The sequence below is a fragment of the Galeopterus variegatus genome, unplaced genomic scaffold (genome assembly GCF_000696425.1).
Source record: "Galeopterus variegatus unplaced genomic scaffold, G_variegatus-3.0.2 Scaffold850, whole genome shotgun sequence".
NCBI classification, from domain to species: Eukaryota; Metazoa; Chordata; class Mammalia; order Dermoptera; family Cynocephalidae; genus Galeopterus; species Galeopterus variegatus.
In genome coordinates this window covers 171,574-194,965 of record NW_007726961.1, presented here as the reverse complement: position 1 = coordinate 194,965, position 23,392 = coordinate 171,574, and the positions used below count along the sequence as shown (strand labels likewise).

At 39.1% G+C, this 23,392-nt stretch overlaps 1 protein-coding gene and 1 pseudogene across 3 annotated transcripts in view; both read right to left on the bottom strand.

Moving 5' to 3' along the window:
• Positions 1–6,269: 6,269 nt before the first annotated feature.
• LOC103590653 lies at positions 6,270–8,687 on the bottom strand (annotated as a pseudogene).
• Positions 8,688–20,263: 11,576 nt separating this feature from the next.
• The window catches only part of TOR1AIP1 (torsin A interacting protein 1), a 34,570-nt gene continuing 31,441 nt past the window's right edge, over positions 20,264–23,392 (bottom strand). For all 3 annotated transcript variants that reach the window (XM_008572937.1, XM_008572940.1, XM_008572939.1), the window contains one exon: positions 20,264–22,717. In XM_008572937.1, the coding sequence (XP_008571159.1) occupies positions 21,927–22,717 (791 nt within the window). In that variant the 3' untranslated portion in view covers positions 20,264–21,926. The remainder of the gene's footprint in view (positions 22,718–23,392) is intronic.

The following is a 23,392-nucleotide window of genomic DNA, read 5'->3' as shown; positions in this document are numbered from 1 at the left end:
TCCGTCTTCGGCAGGCACCGGTGGGACCTGAAACCCATGTCTCAGGACTGCCTTCCCCGAAAAGCCTCAGAACCCAGGGAGATTCCCCGAGAGGGACGCTAGGCAGAGCCAGGGCTCCCCGCGCCCCGCCCCGCCTCTCTCGCCGCCACCGGGCACCCGGGACCGCGGAGAGGCAGCTGAGGCTGAGCGAGAGTCCGAGGTCCCAGCCAGGGCTCCCCACAGCTCACCTGAGAGTGTCGCCTCCGCCCTCTGCTCCCACGGTGCATCCCGCGGAGCCTGGCGGAGGGTGCAGTGACGCCGCCCCGACCGGCCCCAGGGCTGCCCGGCCTGGCCTCCCAGCTCCGGGGACGCACCGGGTGCCCGTCTCGCACCGGCTCTGGGATCCGCGGGTCTGCAGAGAAGGAAGGAGAGGCGGAAAGACTGCCTCCCCTCCCCCACAGCGAGCCACCCCCTGAGCTGCTGCTCTCTGCAGTTCCCTCTGGCGCAAGTCTGGCCCCGCTCCCCCGCCCGGGAGTCACTTCGGCGGTGGCGGCCCAGTCGCCATTACAGCCCAACAACTGACACGGAGGAGGAGCGGCGCCAGCGGCAGCGGCTGTGGTGGCGGCGCGAGGCAGGGCGGGAGCGGTCGGGCCCAGGCAAACCTCGCGAGAACTGTGCCGAGAGGGTTCCACGGGAATGCAACTTTCTGTTAGGGCCCTGTTGAGTGTGGCCCAAAGGTGAGCGCGAGAGAAGTGGGGGAGGGGAACCGCAAGGAAGCCATGTTTGGTGTGGCGAAGTATGACCCTTGCGGGACTTGGGAGGAGCCACAGTATATCCGCAGAGGAGACCGCCTCCCTTCCTTCCCTTAGTTGGGCCTTCTCGCTGCGCATTTCACCCCGGGCCGAGAAAACAAGCTGGGGATTTGACAAGAATCAGCTCGAAGTCTGGAAACGGCGTCTTTTGAGAGTTTACGATGTTTCACCAGTTGTCCAATTAATCGTCACCCCCGTCAGTTTCAGAGTAATTGCAGTTCTGCGGCTGCGGCAGTTACCCAGTGCTGTCACTGTGGCCGTTTTCTGCGTGAGGGTTACAGTTCTGTTACCATGCACTCCGTCTAATGGCTTAAGACTCCAAAGCAAGTAAAACGGAGTTTCCACCCATTAGATATTGGCATTGATATAACGGTGGTTTGAGAGACCTTCTGTCGTCAACATATCTTACCATATTTTTGTCGTCCGTGGTGAATTCCATCATCTGTCAAGATTTAGTTTAAAGGACATTCTGCAAATGATGCCACCTTCCGCTAGGTGCTCACTGCACACGAGCTCTCCACTCATCACTTTTCTTCACTTTCTGTACTCCGACATTTATTGACCCAGAGACTGTTTTTCATGTTTAGGTATCTTTAGGAGTTTAAGGTCTCTATTATCCATCAATACCCCAATAGGGCTTAGCATAGTAACTAGAACATTGTAGGTGCTCAGTAAACGTTGAGTAGATCTTAATAACAGCAGGAGGCAGTAACTGGTCCCTCTTTGTGGGGCCTTACGCTAAGTGGATAAACAAAAGTCCTGCACACACGTAAAGTGTATGTGTCTCCAGGAAGCTGCGCTGGAGGGAAGAACAGGACCTGTGGTATCCCAACGGTGCAAGTGGTAGCAAAAAAATAAATAAGTAAACCAAAAAATAAAGAAACAAAAATGAAAACCCAACATGAAGGCGTTGGGCTGGCCAGTTAGCTCAATTGGTTAGAGCACGGTGAAAAACACCGAGATCTAAAGTTGGGATCGCCTTACTAGCCAGCACCAAGGAAAAGTGTTATTCAGTTTTCCCCAACCTTGCTATGTAAAGCAATGGGATGGATGCTTTTCGTATGTTATTTTACTGAATGTGTGCAACCACCTTATTAAGTATATTCCCTTAAAAAAAAGAAAAAAATGAAATGGGTTCTGAAAAGCTAAGTAATTTGCCCAATATTATACCATCAGTAAAAAATAAGATACAAGATTTGGGATTGCTGTTACTCCAAAGGTTATTTATATTTTTCCACCTCCATGCTACTTCCTGGGCAACAAAGAAAACACCAAACGTTTCTGTCACTGTCCCAGAATAATGTTACCCTGGTGTCAGCCTACAGTGCAATTTCTACCTTTTAGAACTTGTGCTGATCTGTAATCTTCCTCGCCTACCAAATATCTCAAACACATCATTCTCTCTCCTTTTTGACATCTCACAACTCTTGTTAACACTCTACAGATTGGCTCTTTAATATATCAAGATTTGCTCATAGTTTCATGAGAGTAATTAATCTCTGGACAAGACTGGAAGCTTAATGAGAAAAGGTTTGTCACCCTTCCCAGAAGTTGCCACAGTGTTAGGTACATAACAGGTGTTCAATATAACTCCCTTTTTTCTCCTACTTCTTAGTAGACATCAAGATACAACCTAATAAGTATTTATGTCCTAACTACATAGTAGCAGTTTGAAAAATAAATACATATAAATTGAAAGAAATATTTTTTGTTACTAAATAACCACAATTATTTATTAATGCAAATCTTGGCTTCATCACTTACTGGTACTATAACCCTCAAGAACCTCCATCTTACTATCTATAAATCAAGGCTAATGATCTACCCTGCAGGGTTGTAATAACATCCATCAAGAGCTTGCCATTAACAGATAGAAATAAGCATTGTCTATTATCACTTCCCACTTAGGAAGAAATTGGGAATGTTACATTCAAACCAAACTAGGTCTCAGACACAACCCACTCATTCCTACTTCTAGGCTTTTGTTTCCTAACCTGGAACACATATTACCCCGGTTTGCAATTTCTGCCACATTCTTTAAGTGCCAGCTCAAAAGCTACGTTCTACAGAAAAAACTCCATGATTACTCACACTTTGCAGGTGCTCTTCCACCACTGAACTCCATGATGCTGTGTATCCCCCACAGGGCAGTATCTACTATCAATAGTTCTGCATTATTTTAAACATCATCATCATGTTAGATTGTAAGGCCATTTGTCTACCTCATAGTGGCTTAAGAGCATGAACTCTGTAGTCAGACAGGCCTGGGTTTGAAGTCTGTCTGAGCTACTTACTACTTGGATGGCTTTTGTCAAGGTACTTAACCTCTTTGTGCCTCAGCTTCCACATCCATACAGTGGAGATTGCAATAGTACCTATCTCATAGGGTTGTGTAAGGAGTAAAAGAAATAACACATGTAAAGGATATAGCATGGTACTTTGGCACATAATAGGTGCTCAAAAATGTTGGTTATTTTTACCAGTTTTATAAGCTGAATCAGAACCTTCCATATACTAGGCATTCAATATTCATTGAATTAAATTGAATGTTTGTTGAATTTAATTAAATTTCAGGTGAATAGTTAAATGTGTTCTCTTCTGGGAATGTGAATTTTAATATTGATCTCTAGACAACAAATTGAGAAATGGAGTGATACAGCTATGGTGATATAATGATGTCATTCACTATTTGTAGTTAGTTGAATAAAATTATGTGTCAGGATTGACCTAAGGAAATGTCTAAGGAAGTGTCAAGCCTGGGTGCCAAGTCTGATCTGTATTCTTATCCACTATCTTTCAATAATAAATTCAACCATTCAGATTACAAATCTCCCATTCTAACGAACTATGCAGACACCAAATTTAGGGGTGGGTTTTCTGGTTAGCTTTTTTTTTTTTCTAGATACAGTCTTTTGACTTAAAAGTTCAGTCTTGAATTTTTCTAGGATATTTGGTATTCTGATGGGAAGAATTATGGATAAACTAAAATTTACCAATCAGAACTTACCTTAACAAGAAAATAGACATATCCACCTATCTTCATATATATAAATATTTGTGTATGTGCTTGAGCATGCAAGCTGAGGATATATTGGTCAGAGAAATCCCTATGACATCAAATTCAGAGAGCAAAAGGAGAATAGGAATATCTACAAAGATGTCATTTAACCATATTTGATGGTAACAGGATATTAAAATTGGAATTTTTGAGTGAGGTCCTCAGACAAACTGATAGCAGCAACCACAGTAAGTTGTGAGACAGTCTCCTAAGATGCACATTTTCAAAGGACAAATATGAAACTAGGTACGTGATTCTTGGGTTCCTCATGCAAGATGCTTCAACCTGGTCACCAGTATGAAAGGATGGAGAAATTGTAGATTTAAAGGATTTAGAGGAAGATTTCTTCAGAGAGAGTAGGCAGCAGGGTGCAGAGATAGCTTCTTCCTTACCTCAAGCTAGTAGCAGGAGCTTGAGGAGACAATACGGAGGGCTTCATGTGTGCACCGGAATGTGGAAGATGGAGTAGCCTGAAGCTGGATTCAGGCCTGAAAAAGGTACAGTGACCTTGGAAGTGTAGTGGAGGATGGTTCCAGGGAAGTTAAGTGTTTCTGCTCCAAAAGGGGAGTCAGATATTGAGAATCTGAGGGACCAAATGTGGAACTGGAAGTAGGAATCATTATAAATTATAAATTGTAAAAGTAGGTGTCATTATAAAGAGAATACTATATGGATAGTAATCTACTATACATATTAAGAAAAAGAAAAGATGGAGAAATAAATAATATTTTCTTGTACATGTAGAAAACATCTTCAAAGGGATTCATAAGAGACTGTTAACACTGGCTGTCTATGTGGAAGAAAACAGATGACGGGAGTAAGAGGGAGACTTAGTTGAACTCTCTTATATTTTTAAAATTTTGAACCATGTGAATATGCTAACTATACAAAAAATAAAATTTTAAAAATAAAGGCATTTTTCTAAAGAAGAAGAAGAAGAAAATTAAAATTAAAGGGATTCCACCCCAAGGAGTTGGCCTAACAGAATGAGAAGACCCCAGAGAAAAAGCATTTGACTAGGGGCAGAAGATGAAAGGACAGAGGGAGTGGCCAGCTGAAGAAGATATAGACAACATACACATCCAGGGAGTTGCAGCCATAGAGGCTGGGCAGGAGAATTTTTTTTAAATACAGAAGAATACTCTTAAGGGGAGAATTGGCTTTAATTGTCTACTAAGCCTGGGGAGAGCAAAGCCACCTGACAACAGGGCTAGTCAGTTGAAAATGTTCTTGTATTTCTTACAGCTCTTCCTGCCTTCCCAATTCCCTGCCTTCCACCCTGGGCAGAGCAGATATCATAATTAGCAAACCTAAGGAAAGGGATATAGCCAAGACAGAAAAACAGAATAAAAGGACTATGCTTTCCCTCCCCAGAAGGAGATAGCACAATTCCAGGAAGCCCTAGATAGGAGAGGGTAGAAGAGGTTGTACCTTTGACTAAAGATTGAAAGGTTGATTCATATATTGGGCTGGATATTTTATTACTGAATTCATACTATGTTTGCTAGCTAATGCAATATAAGACTTTCTATTAACTAAAATTGATCAGAAAAGTCATGAGAGCTGCCTGAGTTTTATCCAAGAGTAAAAAAAGGATTTCCTCCACGGAACGGATTTAAAAGGATTGTGGGAGAACAAAATAAAGTTGCTTTTATTATTACACTCCTGAGCCTTGCTTATTCAACATGCATGAATAATATCTTTGCCAAATTTATGACATGTATCAAAAGTTCCCAAAAGAACTTGAACCAGCAAAGGGTGATAGAGAGGAAAGCAGAAAGCCAGTCATAGGAGCACCATTAACATTCTACAGTCAAGAATGGAATGATAGAAGGGGAAAGAGAGTAGAAGGAGGGGATAAAAACACAATAAGCTGATGTGGTCCACCTTTGGAACATTGACTAAAGGGAAGGACTGAATGAAGGAAAAACTCAAGATTAGCAGCAAAAGTCAAAAAAAGTTCAGTGATTAAAATAACCCTAAAAAGCAATTTAAATAAATGGTAAGATGCTCTACATCACTAGCAATCAGGGAAAGACAAAATAAAACGATAATGAGAAACCATTTTATACCCATCAGTTTGGCAAAAATTAAAAGATCTAATAATACCACATGTTGGCAAAGATGTGAAACAATGGGAATTTTGATTTACTTCTGATAGCTGTGCAAATTGGTACAATGATTTTGGAGAACATTTTGGACACATGCAGTAAAGCTGAAATGTGCCAGTGACCCAACAATTTCACTCACAATGGTCCACCTTCTTAAACTCTTTGTTATTGGACCACAATAAGATAAAGAGCTTGTACAAATATGTAAACCAACTATATCGCTAAGCACCACTGTTTAGGCAGACTGACTTTTTTTTTCTTATTTTGGTTGTCAAATGATTCTTTATTGAAATATTCTCCTCTGACTTCTTAACTAGTTGGAAATTCCTCTGCACCACTGTTGATGTCATCTATGATGTTATGACGGTGGTGCCCATCAACATTGCAGCCCACACTCTAAGCAGTCCCCAGGATCTCTTAAGTGGTTTCACTCAAGAAGTGGTTTCTCTGGCTAAAAAGATCAGGGCCACATCTCTTGGGCAATATTGACAATCTTATCAAAATTGATATTTCTGCTAAATGTTTTTCTGTTTCTTTCTGTCTCTTGGCAATTCCTTGATGATTAAGGCAGAGGCAGAAGGTATTGCCTCAATCTGGGCCTGTCTGTTCTAAATGGTCAGTTTCACTGTAATCCTCAGACCCTTCCAGTCACTGGTTGTCTTGGCAACATCATCAATCTGTTTTGGAGACAGACCCAGTGGGATGGTGTCAGGGGCCAGGGAAGATCTGGCATCAGTTTCGCTACCAGTGCACCTCAGGTATTTCTTGGCAACATCATCAATCTGTTTTGGAGACAGACCCAGTGGGATGGTGTCAGGGGCCAGGGCAGATCTGGCATCAGTTTCGCTACCAGTGCACCTCAGGTATTCGACTTCGGCTGGGGTCAAACTTAACAGGTATGGCAGAGGTGGCCAGTGTCGGATGAACACTGGATTCTGTAAGACAGAAGAAAGTTGCACCTTGGCCTCCTCCGCACAGAAAGCCGAAAGACCTGACTTTTTTTTTTTTTTAAGATAAGACTTTTTTGATGAAAGAAATGGTGTGTTGATTTATACTCTGACACAAGCTCCTTATCTCATTGCAGACTTGTATGGAATAGTTAACTGCCATAAGACACTCAGACGCACAAGGAGAGGAGTACAAGAATTTTTATGGAAGCATCATTTATAACACAAAAATAATAAACAACATGTCCATGAGTAGGAGAAAGGGTAAGTTAAACTGAGGAATACTCATACAATGAAATACTAAGCAGCAGTGAAAATAAAGGATAAATCTCACAAATATAATTTTTAAAAAGCAGATTGCAGAAGGATACATCCAGTATGAGGCCACTTCCATAAAGCTTAAAAACATGCATAATACTTGTATAGATTATTTAGGAATACATTATACTGGTATAGATTATTTAGGACTACGTTATACTGGTATAGATTATTTAGGACTACGTTATACTGGTATAGATTATTTAGGAATAGATTATTTAATAAGGAGCAACCTACCAACTAGGGAATGGTAGCATAGAATCAACTCTACTCATCCTGTCTCTTTACTGTTCCATACCAAAGGAGCAACCTACCAACTAGGGAATGGTAGCATAGAATCAACTCTACTCATCCTGTCTCTTAACTACTGTTCCATACCTGCAAAGAGAGATCATCTAGCTGCCTTGACTCAGCGCCTCCCCTACCTAAATTCCTAGGAAAGAAAGATGTGTGAAAAAACAGTACAGCTGGTTCTGAATAAAAGGAAACTCTAAGATAGTGCTAACATTGTCCAAATTTGAATTTACTCAAGCCAAACAAATTGTCTTCGATGGCAATTTTATTGTGTTCCCATTACATGTTCTTTTTATAAAACAATTTTCTACTCCTTACAGTCACATGAAAAATTCATAGTTTTACTTTGGACTTATTTTATGTGACATTAAGAAAAAAATCAAGATACTAAAATTTAGGGGAGTTAAAAACCAGAAATTAAGTTTTCAAATACACATTTTGCTAATAATAAAAATAGCTCTTTCAAATCAAGGAAGAAAAAAGAGAATGGTCAGTAAGTAGATCTACTCTAAAAGTACAGCATCAAGTATTAATAATTCTAAATAAATAGAAAATGTATTTCAGAATTTGAAGATGTTAGTCCAGCAGATGGTATTCTCCAAACATGGCTGCACCAATATATTTCATCCCACATGATCTTCTTTATAATGTGATGTCAACATTCCTCCACTGAGAGATACGGTGTGTGTCCCCTCCTCTCAAATCTGGGTGGGCCTTTGTAATTACTTCAACCAAAAGAATACAGCAGAGGTGATGCAGTGTGATTTCAGAGGTTAGGTCATAAAAAACAATACAATTGACTGGGCCAGCCAATTAGCTCAGTTGTTTAAAGCGCAGAGTTGTAACACCAAGCACCAAGGTCTGAGGGTTCAGATTCCTCGTACCAACCAGCCACCAAAATAAATAAACAAATAAATAACAATACAGATTCTGCTTTGTGCTCTCTAGAGACACATGCTTTGGGAATCCTGTTCTGACAGGAAAGAAGTTCACTTTAAGCTGCCATGCTTGAAGACCACATTGAGATAAAGAGAGATGCCTAAGAAACTCCAGGTATTCCTGACCCAATTGTTTAACTTTTTCTAGCATTAACCACCAGACACATGATGAAGTGATGATTCCAGTCCTCAGCTGTATTAATCAGGATTCTACAATGAACTTACCACATGATTGTGGAAGCTGGCAAGTCCAACATGTGCAGGGTAGACCGGCAGGTTGGAGACCCAGGGAAGAGTTGATGTTTCAGATCAAGGCTTAAGGCAGTCTGCTGGCAGAATTCCCTCTTCTGTTCCCTCAGTCTGTTTTCTCTTAAGGCCTTCAAATGAATGAATAAGCCCCACCCACATTTTAGAGGGTAAATCTGCTTTACCCAAGGTCTACTGATTTAAATGTTATTCTCACCTAAAAAATACCTTCAAAGAAATGTCCAGACTAGTGTTGGACCAAATATCTGGGTACCATGGTTTAGCCAAATTGACATGTAAAATTAACCATCACACTAGCCTTGAAGCCACCCCATCCAGCATCAGCTAGAGCAGAGACAGGCTGCCCCACTAAGTCCTGCTCAAGTTGTACACTTGTAAGCAAAACGAATATTGTTATTTTAAGCCACTAACTTTCAGGATAATTTGTTGTGCAGCAATAGTAACTAGAAGTTATATTCGTAAACCATAGTGTTAGAGGGTGAACAAAACCAGTGCCATCTTGTACCCCACCTGCCATTTTGACTCCTGTGTAAACTCACTGACCACTTACATCTTAATCTTAGGGCAAGCTGTAAAAGAAACAGGTTTCAGGAAGTGAATGTGTAGTCTGAGCACTAAAATCACAAGGCCCCCTCCCCCACCATGGATCACAAGACACGTGGTGAATTATATTATTACTTTCTTTTTCTTTTTTTTTTTTTGTCTTTTTCCGTGTCTGGCAACGGGATTGCAACCCTCGGCATTGCTCCCGCGCCTCACTCAGCCAGTGAGCGGGAACCGGTCCGTATGTGGGATCCGAACCCTCCGGCGGGAGCGCCGCTGCACTTCCCAAGCGGCGCACTATCCAGTGCGCCACCGGGCTGGCCCCTACTTTATTTTTCTTAAGGTGTTTCCTTGAAGTTATCCTTAGTCACAAGGGCTTTTGTTATATAAACATTGTCTAGCCTGCAGAGAGAGAATGTCTGATTCTTCACTGCATCTGGCTTCCTCACCTCAATTAATGAATATCTCTGATTACCAAATGGATCTGTCTGCTTCCTTCCTCAGTCTCAAAGTACCTTCTCAATTTGGAGGGCATTTATACTTTAACCCCCTCCTCACACACATAGTCTATTTGTATATGCATTTGTTTTTTCATATGCTTTGTTTTTCGCATTTGTTTTAGGCAGGAGTGATATTAAAACATAAACACCAGTAAGGCCGGGAGCCAATCAGAATGGAGCAGGATCAAACCCCCTCCCCCCACTGCCCCCATTGGACTGGGTGTAAACTCCTTACCTGTTAGATCTTGGGATTCAGGGAGCTAAGGGACAGCAGCCACTTATCAATCGGCAGTGTGGAATTATTTTAGTATTTAAACAACCAAACCAGTGCAAGCTAGTTATGTGTCAACTAAGAATTAGGTATATCTTTCTGTAGTGTTTTCAGTGGGCTTTGGCCCATTTGTTTAATCATTGTAATAGCCTTAGAAGAAAAACATGACTAGTATTTGCCTTTGGTAAGAATGCACTGGACTGCCTAAGCAGAGTTTGTTTTTCACTGGTCAAACCTCTATGTATGAGTCTATCTGAACAAAGTTGTGTTTGTCTCATGATGGGTGCCACTCAGTCCTGAGACCATGACTCATCTCAGAGGAATTGCCCTGAGATACTGAGATTCCACAGGAGAGCACATGATGAGGCCTATTGCTGACCAGATAGCCAAAACAAAACAGCCCATAATGTAGAATGTTCCTTAAAGTTCTTTGGGGATTCAGCCATCCATAGTCGCAGATAAAATATACCAGTAAGGCAACAGTGTTTGTCTACTACACAGAAAAAAAGAAACTTGGGGTTTGAGCTCATCATTGGCTCAGCAATCTCACTCTTCTTAAATGTGAGGTTAACCCGACCATTGCAGAAAGCTATAGCTTGGAAAAAAAGAAATTCTAATTATACAAGATCTAGTAAAATTAAAAGATATCCTAAAGATAAATCTTGTTTCGTCTACTTATGATCTCTTGTTAGTAAATATTTGTTCTACCTTATTTCTAGGTAAAAGATGTATTACGGTTTGGGAAAGTCAAGGAATCAAACTTCAGGAAAAAGATCAGAGAGATTTTCAGTCTTCGTTGCAGGTAAATGAATTTAGCAGGAAATAAGCCCAAATAAACACAATCTTATTTGGGATGGTCTTATTTTATGACTTTAAAAAAGCTCTTAAAATCCCCACTCCAAATAATCTATAAATACAATTAACACTAATTTTACACACACCAGTTGCTGAGAATTAAATCCTTTTATGACATAGCCCAGGGTTTATAAGGGCTTGAAATTTTCATGTTTGAGTAGCAGGACATTGTTGATCTAACCTGCATCTGATTCCAAACCTTGTACTCACACTGACTTGCCCTATGACTCTAGAATGAGGAATTTAACTTGTGTGGATCTAGTGTTAGCAGGGCTTCTGGTTTTAAAGTGTATGTCTTTTTTTTGAAGTATAGGATATAACTTGCAGATCTGATAGAACTATAGGACAAACAGTTAAATCAGTTAAATCAGCGGTAGCACCTGCATTTTCTCCCACCACCCTGTTTTTGAGTTATTGGTTCATTGGTAAAGGAAACTAGGATTTAGGAAGTATATCCTGTAATGTGTAAAGCTGACATGAAAAAGGATAAAAATGCCCTTCACAGAGTTAACTCTTCACAATAAAAATAAAACATAAACCTATTTGACACAGTGCTATGCATTTAGCTGACAGTTAATAAAAACTCATTGAATGGATGTATGGATTAATTCATTTCATCAGTGAAGTAGAATAGGAGAACTAATTGGAAATCCAAGGCAGCCCCAGATATACTTCTTAAATATCTGGTTGTTCAGATCAAAGTAGCTTTTTGGGATTGAATTATCTGGAATATGGCTTCAGATTCACACTTCAATTTTGATGGCTAATCTTGCCCTTAAAACCAGTACAGAAGTGCTCTTGGAATAGAGCCAGGCAACGGAACTAGTGAGTTTCTTCCTCCTCTCTTTATTTCTGGTAATAAAATCAGGACTTAGCAAAAACCTAAGGCTTTTTTTTTTAAATAGAGGCTTAGAATCATCGCAATTATGAGATATTAGAAATAATGGGTACGTCTACAAAACATTGTTTAAAAAAAGTATTATGTAAAAAAAAGCAAGTTGCTTGAATGATGTCTATAGTCTGTTTATATAAATAAAAAACAAATTAATTCTATGTGTTTGTACAAAAATATAACAATATATAAAAACAGTGAACTCCAGTGTTGGGAAGAAGATCTGAATTAGGGTGAGGCCAACTTTTGATCATTTTATTGCCATGATCTGCTTCCGTCTTGTTAGATTTCCTCAACAAGATTTATGAATGAGACAGCCAATATATTTGAATCTAAGTACTAAGTCTTTCCTATTTTCCCCAAATTAAGTTTTATACTTGATGGAGAGCAAGAGTACTTCTGAAATGTATAATTTTGGAATGTTTTTAAGCTTTAAAAATTATATTTCCCTACATTTAATGTTCATGAGCCTTCAAAGATTAGTTTCTTTTAGCGCTGAGTACCTTCTTTTCTTTAGTGTTTTCCCTATTGGCATTCTCTTTAAATAGCGTAGCAGACATAGTAATCAATTTAAATGTACAGAGGCAACCCCTTTTTCTTAGAACACTCTTAGAGAGAAGAGCATCTCTCGTTAGAGTACCTCTCTGTTTTGATGCTGATTTATGGATAATAATACAAATGAAATATGCAATGAAATATCTATAGCAAAACAGCTGCAATTAAAAAGAAAAGCTGAAGGATATGTCAGAATGAGGTTTTAGGTAACCAAAGTAGGTTGTATTTTGCAAGGGATGAACCATCCTATTTACAGGCAGTGGAAAGTTTTAAACTTTTGACAGGAGATTTTCTGTGGTCCCTCCCAAAATAGAAAAAGGCAGCTGGGTGCTCAGCCTGGAAGACCCACCGGCTTTAGTGAGGCTTATCAGCCACTAAAAACACTCCTGGAATCCAGGGACTGGGTTCTCCCCACCTGTTGAACAAGGAATGAGAACGTGTGAGCATGTGGTTACAAATCCTACTGCATTAACAAAAGGTCTGCAAAATATTATAAGGGGGCAGAAGCAACTGAAAAACTGACAGAAATAAGAGTGATGGTGAAGAGGTAGCTGGTTTTGGAAATATAAGTGATTGCATATATATTAAGCATGAATTGAAAAACTTGTGTAAACATATACACTGTTTTAACATATGCTAATTATTTATTAAACGTGTGCACTTTCAAATTTCCATTGTCTCACATACATAAATGGTTACTTATAACTAATGCATATGTACTTTATATAACATACATGTAAAAAACATTCATATAATTTCCAATAACCTCAGTACTTTCACACACATTGTCTTGTTTAATTCCATCAAAATCTGTGATATATTAACATCATGTCTCTTTCACAGACAAGGAAGTTGAAAAGTGAAAAGGAGAAGTGACTTGCTCACGGTCACAAGGTTGGAGAGTGGTATAGACTAGAGGTCGAACCTCCATCTTCTGAATTCAGAATGCATGCCTGTTCCATTATACCACGTGGCTGTGCAATGCAGCCCAGAGAGAAACTAGTTGGAAAGGGCACTGGGGTGTGGATTTCAGTGCTTTGGTTACACAAAAAAGATGTGTGACTAAATAAAATATAGTTCTGTTTGTGAGTTGATTATTCCTCTCTTTTCCCCAAGTATCTTTCTACCTTTTAACCAGCCCACAGAGGTGATAAAGAAAGGATTTGTGTATCTATGGATGTTTATATGCAACTCTCTGCCCTAAATTAACTTGATCTCCTGTCAGTAACTTTGATCCTGAGCTCAGGCCAAAATGAAGGAGAAATTTATTAAATTTTGAAAGGTAGAGTTTACATTTTGAAATGTAGTTAGAGTTTATGTGCAGTTGTTATTATAAAACATGTTTTGTCCTGTGATTACAGTTTACATTTAGCACAAGTATTTGATATTATTAGAATAGAATTTATCTTTATTTGTGACTTTTGTCAAAAGTACTAATATGGATGGGCCGGCCCGTGGCTCACTTGGGAGACTGCACTGCTGATGACACCAAGGCCATGGGTTTGGATCCCATATAGGGATGGCCGGTTCGCTCACTGGCTGAGTTTGGTGCTGACAACACCAAGCCAAGGGTTAAGATCCCCTTACCGGTCATCTTTTCAGAAAAAAAAAAAAAAAAAAGGTAGTAATATGGACTACACAGTCGAAAGATTGTGTTCGTAAAGCAGACTATGAATATTTATATGTGCTGGGAGATGAGGACAATAGTGAAAGGGAGAGTAACGTTCTTGAAAGGACAATAACCAAGACCTGCCCCTTCCTCCCAGAATATGTTCCCATACAGATTACAGCATTTTCAGGGTCACTTCTGAGTTAGGTGGGGGTAGGAAGTATAGAAAAATTCCTAGACCACTCCTTCTCCCCTCTTTTACCCCCAAATAACTTATGACACACACACAACAGCTATTAGGACACTGGACACTAACTGATGTAATTCCACTAGTTCTATATTAGTTATCTAAAATGGGTTTTACTAAATAACCTAAACCTAATGTGAATAACTTTTTGAATCTGGTAGAATTTATTTTTAATCACCTCTTAAATTTCTCTCATAAAAAGCAACTGTGATTTATAGCAAAAGTATTTCATTAAATTGTTTTCATAAGATAATAATCAGTTTTAAAAGTACATTTAAGGGCCGAGCCCGTGGCGCACTCAGGAGAGTGCGGCACTGGGTGCACAGCAGCTCTCCCGCTGCGGGTTCGGATCCTATATAGGGATGACCAGTGCGCTCACAGCGCTCACTGGCTGAGCGCGGTACGGCTGGTCTCAAAAAGGACAAAAAAAAAAAAAAAAAAGAAAGTACATTTAATAAAAATTTACACCAGCAAATGTGTTTTGGTATCTAGAAAGCTGACGTAGTGATTCAGATAGAAAAGTAGATTAGATTCTCCAAATAAATTTCTGCTATCATCATCAACTCATTGTGCATGCTTAAGCAATTTATTTAATCTCTTAGTATCTTAGTTTCTCCACCTATAAAATGGGGTAATAATATTTGCTAATAGATAATGTCAGCAAAGCACATGGAGAACCTTGGAAGAAAGGCGCCAGGAGTATTTTGCTATCTGAAGCATGACCTCATCCTGTCTGAGAAATGGACTTTACCGGGCTGGCTGATTATTCCAGCACCTTGATCCCAAACTTTCCCTGTTCAATTTGCTTTTTGGCTTTATTCATTTCTATTTATACTCTTTATGTATTTTAGCTTCATTGTGCTGTTTTTGTTGTTTTGAGGAGAGTTGATGCTTTGAAGAAACCATGAAACTGGACTTTAATTTTTTCGTCATTGTTTGAACTCTTATGCTTATATTTAGGATCTGAAATGAATTTTTTAAAAGCATTTAACTTTGTAATTATGGGAGATGATTATAGCTATGAGTGTTGTATTAGCCTTATCCATTCAATCCTCTTGTTAATTTATAGTTTTTTTCATATTATAAGGTAATATTTAGGGTGGGGTTTTAAAAAAGTAATTTTTAATGTGCATATATATATATATTCCTCTCTCTACATTTTGTGAAAGCTTTAAGGCAGTTGTTGAGACTGCTGTAAATTTTGATGTTTCTGTCCCTTTTCTAGAGGAACAAGGGATGATTTAAGGGTGAGGGATTACCTGCTTAGAATTAAATCTGAGCTTAACCTATAGTCCAATCAACTAATACATGTTGATCTCCTCAGGAAAACTGCAAAGGTCAAGGGGCCATCTTGGGAATAACCAGATGATTGAAAAAACAGGGCTGCTGATTCAATAACAAATCTTAAAGGTAAAGTCAGAGATAGTAAGCTGGCTGCTTTTCCTGAACACAAAAGCACTTCATTCCGTGTGTGTCTATCAACTGCTTATCCAAGGCTAATAAAAATATTTCAGAGGAGCAAATCTTTGGCCTTTGGAACCTACTAGTTAACAACAGAAAACCTATTTCTTTGGAACTATTTCCAAAGGAAAAGATTTCATTGGAATATGTCCACTAAGATGTCCATTTCAAGCAGCAGGTATGACACTACTATAACACAGATTGAGACGGCTGTTGAATGATGGGTTACATGGACTACAAGATCATGGACTACAAGAGATAAAGAGACTCTTTCAGAGGAGACATCAAGCAAAATTCTTCAGGCTTTACAGTATTTTGAACTATTATAATCGTTGCCAATTTTATGCAATCAGCGTTGACAGAGACTTTAAATATCAGCTAGTTCAACTTACATTCAAATTAGGAAATGAGAACTATAGTAGGCCTTTGTTATTAGAAAGAAATTCTCCATAATAGAGTTTCAAACATTATTGTCAGGTTTTTATCTCTATAGAGAGGTGTAAATGTCATTAGATAATCCAGTGATCCTGTGGGTCAGGCACTGTTTCCTTAACTTATCTTGATTATATGTTTACGGTTTATAAGATATGGTTTAATATTTTTGCTCCATAAGAAGTGGATATTATGGGGCCGGCCCGGTGGCGCACTGGAGAGTGCGCCGCCTGGGAGTGTGGCGGCGCTCCCGCCGAGGGTTCGGATCCCATGTGGAGACTGGTTCCCACTCACTGGCTGAGCGCGGTGCGGGCGCAACACCGAGGGTTGCGATCCCGTTGCTGGTCCCCGGTACGGGCATGACACCGAGGGTTGCGATCCCGTTACCGGTCAGTAAAAAAGACAAAAAGGAAAAAAAAAAAAAAGAAGAAGTGGATATTATGATGGGATGCAATGTAGAATGATGGTTAAGAATGCAGTTTTGGAGTCAGGCTGAGTTAAAATCTTAGCTCCACCGGTTACGAGCAGTATAGTTCTGGGTCTGTCTTTCCTCATCTGTAACATGGAGATCGTAATAGTACCTACTTAAAGATTATGAAGATTAAATGAGACACTGTATGTACAGTGCCCAGCATGTTGCCTGGCACATAGTAAGTGCTCAATAAACATTAGTGATTATTTACTCAATTTATAGACTATGCTAAGCTTGGAATATGACATACGTTGTGTTCCCTAAGAAGCAGACTCTGAGACAAAATTTAATGTACAGGTTGTTTATTAGGGTGTGCTCTTGGTATTGACACTTGTGGAAAGGAGAAGGAAGCAGGATAAGGGTGGGGGAAGTCATGGTATAATATAGCCTCAGCCAACCCCATGGGGAAGCTCTGGAGGGCAGATGGCCCATCAGAGTTGCACTGCTGAGAAGGCCAGCCCTTTATCTCCACTCAATCAAGTCATTGGATGTGCACCTCTGTCCCTCTCCCCAGGCAAGGTCTTGCTTGGGTAAGGTGATACTCTGTAGTTGAAGCAATCCATGAAGTGAAGGCTGTCCACTGAACGCACTCCCAGCAGCTGGCACAACAAATTCCTCCTTGAAAGGGGATCTGGCTGGTACATCTGTGTTCAACATGGGGTAGTGTGTGCAGCACTTGGAAAATAGCAAATTACAGTTGCTTGAATAAAAGAAAGTGAGGGCCTTTAAGGATGAGAGTAAGACAGTGAAGATGAATAAGAATAAGCCATGGAAATATAAAAATCATGCGTGTGTGATGGAAAAGCCTTCTTGTCCTTTACAATCCCCGATTTTGGGGGTGGGTGGACTCTGGTAACTGCCAGGTCCTTCGTTTAATGAACATTGTGATAGGCTGGGGTTTGTAATGGAGGTATAAGCTGGCAGAAAGTCCAAGTACTCTGCAAAACAAATCACCTAAGAGGGTGGAAGTAAAAGCCAGTCACAGTTGATGCCACACAGGAAAAGGAGAGAGAATTGTTAATGGTAAGAATTTTGATGAACAAAAATGGCTAACATTGTAGCCCTTTGATGTACTTGGAACTTTCCAAATGCTTGCATGTATTAACTCACTTAATCCTCACAGCAACATGTAAGATAGTGTTTACATTATTTTCCCCACTTTAGAGATGAGAAAACTGAAGCATATAGAGGTTAAGTAATTTGCCAATGTCATTCAGCAGGAAAGGGGTGGAGCTGGGATTTGGACCTAGACAGACTCCAGACTGTACGGCTTGTTCTCTTAATGATACCGTCTTGCATTACAATAGGGGTGAGGATGATTCAGTTTCCCACGGAGTGTGTTGTGTGCTATGGTCAATTTTTTCTCTGTATGAAATTGCCAATGCTCTTGATGCAATTGGAATTAGAGGTGCTGAATTTTGCTGAGAGAGTTCAGAACAGAGGCTGTATGGTATGCAAGGACAGTTAACCAACTCCTGGGTTACATGCAGGCATTCAGAAAGTCAACACTGTGGTAATATGAGTTACAAACATATGATACCTGTGTACCCAAATCCGCATCGATAGGACTGTGTGATGACTGTGTCATTATACTAAAAAAAAAATTTTTTTTTTAAAAAGATGACCGGTAAGGGGATCTCAACCCTTGGCTTGGTGTTGTCAACACCACGCTCAGCCAGTGAGTGAACCGGCCATCCCTATATAGGATCCGAACCCGTGGCCTTGGTGTTATCAGCACCGCACTCTCTCGAGTGAGCCACAGGCCGGCCCCCCAATTTTTTTATTGAAATATAATTAATTGTACATATCCGTGGGGTATAGCATTGAATATCAATATCTGTGTGCAATATGTGATGCTCAAATTAGGATAATTAGTATATTCAACATTTCATTATACTGAAAAATTTTCAGACCATTCTCTCTCAACACTCGCAGCCATCTCTTATCTGGATTATAATACCCTATTTAGGCGATAGAAGATGTAAGGAAACTTGCTATTTTAAGAAAACTCAAATGCCAAATCTGTGGAAAGACCTCATGGCTTCCCCGTCTTTTCCCTTGATAGTAACCTTGCCCTTGAGGATCGTTCAGTAATAATCACTGTCTCTACCAGAGAAGTGCATTTCACTTTTACCATTTGCATTGGTCCTCTTCCTTTTTAAATTATTCATTGCACTGCTGAATCCAGGCTGAAATAAGTTATATAAAGCTTTTAGAAAGGGCTCAGGAATAACAAGAAAAAAAAAAGCCCCTAATTAGGTAGGGGCTTGACCTTTTTATTCAATAAATATTTGAGCACTCTGATTATCGCCGTGCATATACTGATGACAGTTCTCTGCTCTCAAGAGGAATATAGTAGTGGGAGTGTGCTGAAGCTGTGACAGGGGTGATATATGATAAATGAGAGCATGAAGAAGAGGTACCTAGCCACAGTGTTTATCACCTTAGTTACTTTAAAATGCTCAGGAAAGACAGGATGCTGTGCCCTCTTGATCATCTGGAAGATTCACCAGTCATTTGAGTCTTTGGAGTGACTCATTCCCTCCCCACCTTGACTGGTTTGGGTGTGGACATCAGCCAGTTTTGGACAAGAGAACTTGAGCTGACTTCGACTAGCAGCTTGTAGAGGTTTCCCTTTGTCAGGGGCATTATCTGTTGTCTCATGATGGATTTTTCCAGCCTCTGAAGTCACCCAACCCAGGAACTCCCTACCCCACACTGTTGGTTTTTATCATAATAAAGGTCTTATTGTTTAAGCTACAAAAAAATAGATAAAATTAAATTAAAAAATTTAAAAAGGTACTTAAAACAGTATTTGCAGGGAGGGAATTAGAGAAGATTACACTGAAGTTCTGCCTAAGCAGCCAAGGCCTTAAGAACAAATAAGAATTAGCAGAGCACGAGATTGGGGAAAGGGAGAGGGTAGGAAATGAGTATAACAGAAATCTAACAATGTGCAAAAGAGCACAATATGTTTAGGAAATTGCAAGTAGTTCATTATGCCTAGAGTGTAGAGTGCAAGGGGTTCCTCCCTGTTTATGCTCAGGTGATAGGATATAACTTCCCTACCACCCAGAAGGCCATAAAGAGGCCATAAAGAGACAGGCAGTCAAGGGAGTTTCCTCCTCTTCCTCATTCAGCTCAGGGCTGACTTCTTCACCCTTGGTGGTTAATGCCAATAAAATCCTCTTCCTTAGAAAAAGACTCCACCTGCTCATACCACAGAATTTTACAATAACATGAGAGAAAACAGAATAATGTTTTAGGCAGCAATTACCTTAAACATAAATGCTCTTGAGCATGCATTCTCAATGGGGGTGAAAATTGGTTTGTGGTGGGCAAAAAAATCTATTTCGTATAAAGCACAAAAATATATACACTCCATAACAGATCTACAGTATATGTGTGGTATTAAAATCTCATGGGAGGGGATGATTAGGAAAAAAAAAATCTAAAAAGGCTATTTAGAAATGTAATAAAGAAAAGCTTAAGAAATGTTGCTGTAGAGATACTTTTGCCAAGCTAGGAATACCTAAATTAACTCCATTTTAATGATAATTCAGAATAGAACATAATGGATAAAACAGTAAATCATGGCTATTCCATTTCTAACCAACGTACTTGTGAATGGATCCAATTCTTTGTTTCTTCTAACCAAAGTCATTAAAACTGTTCAAGTGTAAAGAAAACACTCAAGATTAATTAAAGAAAAAAAGGGTTTATAAATCAAGAAATTTATAACGCATACAGGGAGTACAAACCAAGAAAGTAAATTTATTTAAATTACTAAAATAGCTTTTAAAGTCATTTACAGATCACCTGCTACAATTACTTTTTTTTTTTAAAGATATATGTAACATATTAATTACTTTAAAATTATTTGGGTCAGTGAAACATTTATTAAAAACATGTTTCTCCATATAATATGTATGTATAAAATAAGACTTTTCAAAAACTCCTGTTTTATAATCCTCTATAAATCAGATGACCTTACTTCTGACAGTCAGAAACAAATTACCATACAGGGTATCAATTTACAGATACTGTAGTACTAATGGAAAGAAATTAGCCCACTCTCTACCACCAGTCGTGGGACCATCAGAGGATAAACGATGAAGCCAATGACCTACTCTAGCACTCTAAACACAATATTTTCATTTAAAGGTTTGTGGACAATAAAACAACAAGGTCGATCCAGAATTATGGTTTTAAGAAAACCAAAGCAGTTAAATGAGAAAGCTTGGTTACAGATGAAAAGTCACAGCTAAAATACTATAGTAGTATGGAAATGCATTTAACTTTTGTTCATATATGGCAAAGCTCACTTTCTTGGCTTGAGGTACTATTAATAACATTTATCATGTGCATAGTAAATCTTTATATTTGTTATGGAGTGTCATTAAAGGACAGACCACAACAAGTGGGCTCACAGAAAATTAAATCCGTCTTCAATATCCCAGGAAAGCTGGTTAACAAATGGTTTATCAATTCCTGAAACTATATTTCTTAATTCAAACAAAAGCTTCGGGATATTTCCAAAATAAACTGCTCTGAATTAACCTACCCTTAAGAGTCAAATGAGCAAATATATTAAACCTCGTGAGATACATGCTTTAAAAATCCTTGGAAGGACCAAGAATTTCTTGGAGAAAAAAAAAAAAAAGGAAATATAAAAAACAAATCTCAACAGAATTCATTGAGTTAACAGAGTTCATATACCTATGTTTGACTAATCTATCTCTCAGTGGGTTATTCTAACATTTCATCTTGAAGTTTTTTTTCTCCTTTTACCCTCCCTATTTCACAATTTCTCTTTCCTAGCCTCCTTCTCTCCACCCTCCAAAGGAAAGAAAAAATTCAAACACACACAGATGACCTTTCATTACTTCTGTTCCTGTAAGCAGAACCTGACTAAGGAACTCACACCTAAATAGTGTAAAAGGGAACATAATGGGAAAACCCATGTTTACATTTAGGGAGCTGCCTTACTAATAAACTCAATAAATTCTGTGAAAAATCCAAGTTAAAAAATCGGGAAGATTCATAAGAAAGGAGCCTAATCCCTCTCATTGGTCACCCATAGCAGTAATGACTCAGTCCAGAATTAAAATAGATCCTCTATGAGACTCCATATAATTTATGTTCTTAAGATACTCTTAACAAAGCTCTCAATGGAAACAGAAATGATTCTCTTGACAGATAATTAGGTTGAATAAATGATTTAGATGTTCCATGTTTACGAAAGAATTTAACTTCCTTTAAAAAGAAACCAATTCTTTCAAGAAGAGCTCTGAATCCTGTCTCTGGTTGGAAAGTCTGAAAAATTCTCAGAACTTCAGACATGACTTTTTCCTGCTCTCACCCCTTATAAGCAGATGCCCCTTTTCAGGGCATTCTCAGGTTGTACAGGTAGGACTAAGTGAGAAATACGGCTCCAGAGCCCATTCAATTTGTCTGGGTCCATATGATTGTAGGAGTTGGGTGTGTTAGAGTTGGTAAACTTGACTTTAAGGAAATCCCTCACTTTTTCTTCAATTTCTTTTAGGCCTAGGCTGGTTCCAAGTGTCTCTTCCTCCAATAAGACAGTCAGGACTAAGGCTACATCTTTGAAGGCTGCATTTTCATGGTCACAATATTTATAGAAGATCAAAGTAGAGCCTGCGGGCAGTGACTCGAAGCGGTGTACCACAGCTGCATTCTGGCCATTTCTGAACCCATTGCTCAGTTCCTGATCTACTTCTAGTTTGACAGTATCACTGTCTTGAGCAGCTTTGCCTGCCCCATCAATCCGGATGGCACGAACACTACGGAAGGAAGAATAGGCATCAGCAATTTGTTCACTCAGACACTTAAGTGCTTCTTCAGCGTCTCGGGCAGCAGTGAGCAGCAAGATGGCAGGCTGAGCCCGAGGACGGGAGCTATTGAGATGTTTTTCCAGGAGCGTTAGGCTCCTTTTCCACAGCTTCTCATCTTGACCTTGGTACTTATCCATAAGTTGTTTCATCTGGTTCTGGAACTCTTGAACTGCAGTGGTTTCTACCTCAGGAGTATGAGTGAACAAAACACTCCCAACGGCAAGAGCAACTATCAGAAAAAGTAGCCACCACCACCTCTTTGCCTTGACAAAAGATGCATTTTTGGGTTGTCCAGTCACTTCTGTTCAGAAAAAAAGAAATGACAGATATAAGTAACATTTTCTTAGATTCAAGGGTGAGTGACTTTTAATTAGTATTAATCTTTATAAATATTAGGCAAAAGAGGAAGGACTTTAAAGAAGGGGGCTGATAATTTTCTTTCTTAAAGAAATAAAATAATTTATAAAGTTTTCAAGAAGATCTCACAGGCTTTAAATTATGTGTATAAATACACACATATCTCTTCAACGTAAAAATGATAAAAAGTCTTTAAGGAAAAAGTAGAATTTAAACATATAAAATGGCATAAACAAGTCAGAAATAAAACCATTTATAAAGAAAAATTTATTACCACCGCTAATAGCTGGCAGATAATATTAAAAGACCCTTTATAAAATATATTTTTTAATTTAGAAACTCAGCAGTTCACACGGGTAATTACCCAAGGTGGAATATTTCTGAAGTATATAAAGGGATAAAGAAAAGGATGCAATATAAGTGAACATCTTCCATGTATCATAATAGCTAGCTGTCCCTTTAGATGCTTACCTATCTTTTTGCGGTATTCAGCTTAACACTGATAAAATTTAGTTTGCAACTCATCCCTAATTATTATTTGCAATAATGAAAATATCAGTTTACATTTACCTAGTGCTTTTCAGTTTATAAAGCACTTTCTCATATACTACTTCATTTA